Raw genomic sequence first — 8,976 nt, forward strand, 5'->3', positions numbered from 1 at the left:
ATTTGTTTTTAAAACATGGCACAGCTTTAAATCTCTATGAAATTCTATAAAAGTCCAGGAGGAAAACCTGCTGCAGTCTGCAAAAGAAGTTTGAACAGGAAGATTAATTTTCCAGAAAGGCAAAGTCCCCAAATGTAAAGCTTATAATCTAAATAGGGATGGATTTACAAACAGCAATATGTGTGTGTGTGTGTGTGTGTGTGTGCGTGTGTGGTGTGCGTGTGCGTGTGCGTGTGTCTGAGTGCATCTAAATGTGTTTGTGCAACTATGTGTGTCTCGATGTCTGCCAAGTGGATGGTGAAGGGGGGCACTTTTGCGACTGGTATTACTTTCCATAGCCAGCAGGCTGAGTTAGAAGTGAGAGGCTCCTTGTACTCCACACAGCACAGCTTTACACTCAAGGCCTCTTTCCCTCAGCCAGCTTCAGCTGCAGGACTATGGCACAAACGGTTTCCAACAACCCCACCAAGATGGGAGAGGGTCGGGCGATCGCCGTGCTGACCTCGGGAGGCGATGCCCAGGGTAAGTAAAGGAGTTTGGAGGGTCGTAAGTGAGTGTGTAGTGCTAAGGCAGAGCACGTCTGCTGTTTGTTTGGCTCAGCAGGTGGAATGTCATTACCTAATAACTCAATACAGGGACAAATAAATGACAAGTAAAGAAGTATTTCAGACGTAAAGGGAGTCAGAAACCTTGAAATACAGAATTATGGTGCCTCTTGAATAGTCATTGGTTGTCTTTGACAATTACTGTAACCTAAATAGGTCTCTATAGTGTAGGTTTAAGTGTGTTAATCTCCTTCCTTTAGGTATCTGTAGCCCTAGAAATAACACTGCTTTTTGCCTAATGTCTAGATCCTGTTTTACTGTGATATTCAATCATGATTGCAGCTGACTTTTATATCAAATTTTCACAACTCGTAATTTTTTTATGAGTGATAATAATACTTTAATGATTTCCCTATTGCCTCAGAGCTATCTAAGTTATCTATCTCATAGAGCTAACTTACGGAAAAGGGCAGAATGAATTCCTTCATCTAAAGCTGCTAGGACCCCAGAGTGAGACAGCCTCTCCCCTGACCTTTAACTTGATGAGGAATATCTCCACTGTGACCTTTGGGAAGTGTGTCAGTGACCCCGCACAACCCTGGAGTTGTGAGACAGTGAGCTATCCATCTGTCTGTTTTTCTGCCTATCTGAACTTTAGAACACTTTGGGGCAAGTGTGTAAATGCAAAACTGCACAGCTTGCTAACCCTCACCCTTTTTACTCTCTAAAATGACATCCTCATTACAACCTTACCTTTTTAGTCATCTTGATATCCTCTAGTCCAAGTTTCTGTACACTGTATCTGCGATGAGGGCTAATTTTAGAGGCACGACCTTTCTGTCATGTGTTTGTAAAGTTGTGAGTTCGAAGTGAGACGGCCTTCCTTTACTTCCTTTCTCTCCTCTCCTACTTTACACTGTAAGTGGAGATGCTATCGGCATCCTTGAAGCAAATCTATCCACATCTTGTCCTTTAAGCAACCCCCTGACTGTTTTGGGTGCAGGCAGAGGCCCAGTTGCCTTTCCTGGATTACAAGCGTTCCACTATCACTGACAATTTTGTCATCACCAACAATAAAAGTGCAGTCAAAGAAAAATTAATATTACCGTATTGTTTTTTAACAGTAATTGTTTTCCCCACCATTCTCCCATTCTAACATTCAATCATTATTTTCACCCGTGTGTGAATGCTATCACAAGGTCCTCTACCGTCCTATAACTTCAATGTGCACACACTGTGCCTACAGGTATGAACGCAGCGGTGAGGGCCACAGTCCGAGTGGGAATTCATACTGGAGCCAAGGTGTATTTTGTACATGAGGTAAATACTGTTTTGATTATCAATGTCACAATGCCCATCATCAAGTTCGCACAGCTCCATGTTCAACAATCCAAAACCCCAATAATTATTCAATTTACAATAATATAAACAGAAAAACACTCACAACTGAGAAGATGGAACCAGCCAATATTTGCCATTTTTGCATTAGAAATGACAAGATTTGCTTTTGATTGATCAAATGTTTTCAGCTCTACCATAGCCCTGACACACAAGATCAACCTTACCTATAAATAACCTGCAAATCCCAATATAATTAATAACACTTGTTGGACTGAAATAGATGTACATGGCGTAGTAAAAAATATGCCTGTATCAGCCTGAAGCTTCTTCCCACTTATGACCCCTGTTCAAGGAAGTGATATTTTGTTTTTGTTGACAGGGTTACCAGGGTCTGGTGGATGGAGGAGACAATATCCGCCCTGCTACTTGGGAGAGTGTGTCAATGATGCTACAGCTGGTGAGAACAAGCACAAGGATTCAAAAGTATATTTATCTGCAAGTTACTTATCTCAACTCATATTTTTATTTGTGATCACTAAGTGGGATGGATGATCTGTGTAACTTTAGCAACTCTTTAGCCTCTATTGCAGTTCTGTAGGTCAAATGGTCATTTAAATGCCACAGTTCATTAAATAGCTTACAACTCAGTGGACCTCAGACATGACGCTTAGGTTTCAAATAACCGTAGCCCTTTTCCTTCAGGGTGGGACTGTCATTGGAAGTGCCCGGTGTCAAGATTTCCGCACCAAGGAGGGACGCACCAAGGCCGCCTGTAACTTGGTGAAGCTGGGCATCACAAACCTGTGTGTGATTGGAGGTGATGGTAGTCTGACGGGAGCCAACCAGTTCAGAACAGAGTGGAGTGAGCTGCTGGCACACCTGCTCAAAGCTGGTGAGAGCCTTTACCCCCAAATTCACTGTTCTAAGCAACACAACCTCGAATGAAATGTCTCATTCCACATATCTGCCCCTATAACTGCTGATGTTATGGTACAAGTTTCTGTTGGTTTAGGCATGTCAGTAATTCAGACCCCAACCACTATTTGAGAATGAATAGTATCTGAGAGTGTTGTCATCTGTGGTTCCAGGTCAGATCACATCAGCTGAGGCCAAGGCTTCCTCCCATCTCAACATCGTTGGCATGGTGGGCTCTATTGACAACGACTTCTGTGGCACCGACATGACCATCGGTACGGACTCTGCCCTGCATCGCATCATAGAGATAGTGGATGCCATCACCACCACAGCACAGAGGTATGCATGTAACCAGGGTCTGAAATTATGTTTTTCCTCACCTGCCACTGTGGCAAATCACTTCTACCGGTCACTACAAATGATGTCTGCCACTTTTGAAATCTATGTAGAATGCTTTATAATTGTAAACAAGTAGTACCAGACAATATACTATGTGGACTATATCATGTAACCTTAATCCTGACTATTTTTAACTTGGGAAATGGATTTTAAAAATAAAAAATGTAATATCTCTCTGGGAAGGGCGGCAGCTAACCCTTCACTCTCCCAAGGATCCTGGAGGGGGCCTGGGAGTACGCCCAACTGGTCTACATGTGTTTTGTGGATCTGGAGAAGGCGTATGACCGGGTCCCCCGGGTGATACTGTGGGAGGTGCTGCGGGAGTATGGGGTGAGGGGGTCACTTCTGAGGGCCATCCAATCCCTGTACGCCCAAAGCGAGAGTTGTGTCCGGATACTCGGCAGTAAGTCGGACTCGTTCCCAGTGAATGTTGGCCTCCGCCAGGGCTGCGCTTTATCACCAATCCTGTTTGTGATATTCATGGCCAGGATATCGAGGCGTAGTCGTGGAGGAGAGGGGTTGCAGTTCGGTGGCCTGAGGATCTCATCGCTGCTCTTTGCAGATGATGTGGTCCTTATGGCATCATCGGTCTGTGACCTTCAACAGTCACTGGATCGGTTCGCAGCCAAGTGTGAAGCGGTTGGGATGAGGATCAGCACCTCAAAATCTGATGCCATGGCTCTCAGCAGGAAACCGGAGGATTGAGCCCTTACCCCAAGTGAAGGAGTTCAAGTACCACAGGGTCTTGTTCACGAGTGAGGGGACGATGGAACAAGAGATTGGCCGGAGATACATATATATATATATATAAACATATATAATATATATATATATATATAAACATATATATGTATATATATTTGATGGACAGATTTGCCATGCAATTTTAAGAGTCTTGACATGAAATGTGTTGTTCTCCACTGCAGTCACCAGAGGACCTTCATCCTGGAGGTAATGGGCAGGTATTGTGGGTGAGTACAGCCTGTGTGTGTTTTGTGAGCAGGAGAGGAATGTGGGTTCATTTAACTTATATTTTTTATATTATACATACGTATTTACAGTAGCTAAACTGTTGGTTATACACTCACTTTATGACAAAAGTCAAATTTCAGTCAAAGACACTTGAACCCTGGCGTATGACTCTTTACCTACAGTTACCTGGCTTTGGTGACAGCTCTGGCCTGTGGCGCTGACTGGGTGTTCATCCCAGAGATGCCCCCAGATAATGGATGGGAGGAGCATCTCTGCAGAAGACTGACAGATGTAAATGTTGTAATCAATTACTAATTCAAATCTAGCTTTAAGTCTGCTTGTGATTTTGAAGGTTTTCTCTGTCCCTCTCAGCAAAGAGGCCGTGGCTCCCGCTTGAATATTATCATTGTTGCAGAAGGAGCAATGGACCGCAGCGGTAAAGCTATCACATGTGATGACATTAAACTGGTCAGTAATGGCAGAACTGCAACACACCAGCTCACATATAGAGAGGCTCTTCATATGACAAATAAAATCATAATCTCTCTGTCCAGCTGGTATCAAAGAAACTGGGCTTTGACACCCGCACCACCATCTTGGGCCATGTGCAGAGAGGAGGAACGCCTTCCGCTTTCGACAGAATCCTGGTATTATGAGCGCTGTCACACATAAACCTTTGACATATTCACCAATTAATCGTATTTCTTGTTTAACAAGTGTACCTGCTTCTCTAAGTGTCTGCATTTTGATTGGCATGATTCAGGCCAGCAGGATGGGTGTGGAGGCTGTGATGGCTCTGCTGGAGGCCACACCGGACACTCCTGCCTGTGTGGTCAGCTTGTCTGGAAACATGGCAGTCAGGCTGCCTCTCATGGAGTGTGTGCAAGTGGTGAGGCAAATCTGTTCCATTCAGTTTGACTTCAACAAGGAATTCAATGATTCAATTCTCCATTCAAGTTTTCTTTTTGTCTTTTGACCTTCTGTCACATCAGACTAAAGATGTCACCGTAGCCATGGCTGAAGGGAGGTTTGACGATGCGGTGAAGCTCAGGGGAAAGTGAGGCTTGTACTTTTGCATTATCTAATTACAATTCTCAAGTTGAGTCACTCATTTGTTGAGTTTCAAATGCCTGTATATTTCTGTGCCATAGGAGCTTTGAGAACAATTGGAACACTTACAAAATGCTGGCTCATGTGCACATCCCCGAGAAAAAGGTAAGGACCTAAGTTGAATCATCCTATTGTGCATTAACTGAAAATACATTTATCCTGACAAATGTCTCTGTGTTTGTGTCCATGCCAGAGTAATATCAACATCGCCATATTGAACGTGGGAGCTCCGTGTGCTGGAATGAATGCTGCAGTTCGTTCAACAGTCAGGGTCGGGCTCCTTCAGGGCCACCAGATGCTGGCAGTGCACGACAGCTTCGATGGGTTGGCTCATGGATTGGTAAATTACACGTACATAAACAAACAAGAACACTTTTTTTTTCTTTTGGAGCATGACACAGCATGCACTCTGTCCCTGCACAGATTGAGCCTATTGGTTGGTCTGGAGTGGCAGGATGGACTGGAAAGGGGGGCTCAAATCTGGGCACAAAGAGGTGAGATATTTCAACAAACCACTTGTTGATTGGTACAGCAATAACAGTGCATGTTTCTGTGTTATTACTGTACTTTTAATATAACATTGAGCAGTTGCAATTCTGTGTTTTCCCTTTTATAAAGGTCCCTTCCACATGAGTTCATGGAGGAGATCAGTCTGAGCATCTCTAAATTCAACATTCATGCTTTAATCATTATTGGAGGCTTTGAGGTGAGCGGTGGAAATATAGAGGCACAGCTCTAACACTTAACCCTAGCATGTAAATGACATTTTACTGATTTCCTTCTTCCTTCCTGTCTTTACTAGGCTTTTGTTGGGGGTCTGGAGATGGTGCAGGCTAGAGAGAAGTATGAGGAACTTTGTATTCCCATTGTCGTAGTTCCCGCTACTGTCTCCAACAATGTTCCTGGATCTGACTTCAGTATCGGCACTGACACTGCACTTAACACTATAACCATGGTAAAGGTCTTATAGAATACCAAACTAACACCAGCCAATCCAAAAAATCTTACTTACTACATTCTTCTTCTCTTTGTCTCTTTGTCTCTCCTTTTAAGACATGCGACAGGATCAAACAATCTGCTGCTGGCACCAAGAGAAGAGTTTTCATAGTTGAGACTATGGGAGGACACTGCGGCTACCTGGCAACCATGGCTGGATTGGCATCTGGAGCTGATGCTGCTTACATTTACGAGGAGCATTTCAACATTCATGACCTAGAGGTCTGTCTTTATGAATGTACAAAAGAGAGGAAGCTAAGGGAGGACATACATCAGTGGTCTGATTGTTGATTTATGTATAGGTGAATGTGGAACATCTGGTGGAGAAGATGAAGACCACAGTGAAGAGAGGACTGATTCTGAGGTTTGTCACCGATTTCAAATACATGGGACGTTATCAGTGGTTATCACTACCATTGTATTGCGTCAGATGGCCAAACTGTACCTGCTACGTTGTTAAAGAGAAAGTGAAACTTAAAAACAACATGTAACAAGTTAAACTGAATGAAACATAACTTTTTGAACAAAAACAAAACAATTTCTTTAAGTTTTAATGCAACAAAATACTTGGTTAGGGTTAGGAAAGGATTGTGATTTGGGTTAAAATAACTATGTTTGTAAAGGGAACACTTCTCACTCTTTATACTACATTACCTGACTTCTGACTTTGCTCCTGACATATTATTATTATTATTACTTACTTAGTTGCTAGAGGTCGGTGCCGTCCTCTTGTATTCTTGACCAAACCTACTACTTAGTGTAGCAGGCCCCTTCGGACCCACATCTATGAGGCTGATAACCACAGATAACCCCAATTTAATCGCCTGATAAGATTCAAACTTAGCATCATTTCTATTCTGAGAAGAATCAACTTTACACTCATATCTAACCCAGTACTCCTGTTTGTTTCAGAAATGAGAAATGCAATGCCAACTACACCACAGACTTTATCTTCAACCTGTACTCAGAGGAGGGCAAGGGTGTGTTTGACTGCAGGAAGAATGTACTTGGACATATGCAGCAGGTAGGCCACTCGATGCACATCTTCTGTTTGTTGTGTGCAGACTCATTATATTTGCCACCAACTTCAATTTCACAAACATGAGGAAACCTATTGTCTGTTATTAGGGTGGATCGCCCAGTCCCTTCGACAGGAATTTTGCCACCAAGATGGGGATCAAGTCCGTGTTATGGTTGACTGACAAGCTGAAGGAATGCTACAGACATGGTGAGGGCATGTTGTTTACAATTGTAGTGTGATGAATCCCGTTCTCACTGTGCTAATGTATACTTTATTTTTCACCTAAAACCTCCAGGTCGTATCTTTGCCAATTCGCCAGATTCTGCCTGTGTGCTTGGCATGAAGAAGAGATCTTTGGTCTTCCAGCCTCTGTTAGAGCTTAAAGATCTCACTGACTTTGAGTAAGACCTTATTTCTACCATGTCAATTTATTTTCTTGTTACTTGTTCTCTTCTGCATTGTTTTGTATGTACTCACATTGCAAAGTTAGTGTTAGTGGGCCAGAAACTAGGGTTAAAACTTCAATAAATATAGTTTTTGAGTTGACAGTTAGCAAGGAAGAGTCCATGTTACTGTGGTTGTGCTACGTGTGTAAATAGGCAGTGGATGGTGGACATGTTAGCTATAACAATAATAATAATAATAATAATAATAATAATAATAATAATAATAATAATAATAATAATAATAATAATAATAATAATAATCAGAATCAGAATCAGAATCAGAATCAGAATAATCAGAAGTGTTGTTCTTGTTGTTTTCACTTTCCTCTTTGCACTGACAAATGTTGTCCTCCACAGACATCGTATTCCAAAGATACAGTGGTGGTTGAAGCTGAGGCCCATCCTGAAAATCCTGGCCAAGTACAACATCAATCTGGACACCACTGAAAAGACTGTGATAGAACACGTCATCCAGAAGAGAGGCGTATTGCCTTAGTAGCCTTAAGTTCTTCTGTTACAAGCACTTTGTAAACTAGTCTCTGAAAAGTGTACTATAAATAAAGATCAAACTTCTATCACCACACAGCAAGTTTCACGGGTGATTATTTTTTACAGAAAACATTTACGCTGTATTTGTATGGTGTAGTGTATTTTATAGCATTTCCATTTCCTTTCACTTACACATATTTTAAAGAGAAACCAGGGTTATCATCATGCAGTGTGTCGCAAAAGTGTTTTATGTAGTATTGCAGATCATTTTTATCAGAATTGCATTGCTAGGAAGACGGATCCCAATTTTGGGTTGTTGGGTCCCAATTTACATCCTCTCAGGCGTAGACGTTAGCAATCATTTCAAAGAAATATAAATCTAGACCTTTTCTTTATATGTAAATAAGTGAATTAGAATTATTTGATTGCTGGTTTCTTTTTTTTGCTCCTCATCCAACTGCTCTTTATCCACAGGCCTAGTAAATACTACTGATTAAAACTAAAAACAGGATAAAGGATTATAGATAGATTACATTATACATGTTATATATTAGGTACAGTTTGTTCACACTTTGTAGAGTCACTTGGCACAGTAGTGGGCATTCTGCCAAAATGTCAATCTACAAAATCTTTTTATGTGGCTATTGGAAACACACTTTTAATAATAATATTCACAAACCTGCAGTCCCTTCCACTTCAGGATGGGAGGTTTCAACTGTTTCAATAGGTGATTTGCAGTGGG

At 41.9% G+C, this 8,976-nt stretch overlaps 1 protein-coding gene across 1 annotated transcript; it reads left to right on the forward strand.

Moving 5' to 3' along the window:
- Positions 1 to 323: 323 nt before the first annotated feature.
- On the forward strand, positions 324 to 8,328 carry pfkmb (phosphofructokinase, muscle b). The gene is made up of 22 exons (XM_029432354.1): positions 324 to 522; positions 1,792 to 1,865; positions 2,266 to 2,343; positions 2,589 to 2,778; positions 2,975 to 3,140; positions 4,127 to 4,171; positions 4,355 to 4,463; positions 4,545 to 4,640; positions 4,727 to 4,819; positions 4,936 to 5,061; positions 5,165 to 5,229; positions 5,324 to 5,387; positions 5,476 to 5,622; positions 5,706 to 5,776; positions 5,901 to 5,988; positions 6,085 to 6,237; positions 6,336 to 6,500; positions 6,581 to 6,642; positions 7,191 to 7,302; positions 7,407 to 7,506; positions 7,595 to 7,700; positions 8,103 to 8,328. The coding sequence occupies exons 1-22, from the start codon at positions 438 to 440 to the stop codon at positions 8,239 to 8,241; spliced, it is 2,334 nt and encodes a 777-aa protein (XP_029288214.1). The 5' UTR covers positions 324 to 437; the 3' UTR covers positions 8,242 to 8,328.
- Positions 8,329 to 8,976: the final 648 nt, after the last annotated feature.

The sequence above is a fragment of the Cottoperca gobio genome, chromosome 5, assembly GCF_900634415.1.
Source record: "Cottoperca gobio chromosome 5, fCotGob3.1, whole genome shotgun sequence".
Lineage (NCBI taxonomy): Eukaryota > Metazoa > Chordata > Actinopteri > Perciformes > Bovichtidae > Cottoperca > Cottoperca gobio.

Bases quoted from the DNA above. Each gene is read 5' to 3' on its own strand.
- pfkmb (XM_029432354.1), top strand. From the start codon at position 438: ATGGCACAAACGGTTTCCAACAACCCCACCAAGATGGGAGAGGGTCGG. The intron at 5,989-6,084 runs GTGAGCGGTGGA...TGTCTTTACTAG, and splicing joins TCATTATTGGAGGCTTTGAG to GCTTTTGTTGGGGGTCTGGA. The intron at 6,643-7,190 runs GTTTGTCACCGA...TGTTTGTTTCAG, and splicing joins AAGAGAGGACTGATTCTGAG to AAATGAGAAATGCAATGCCA.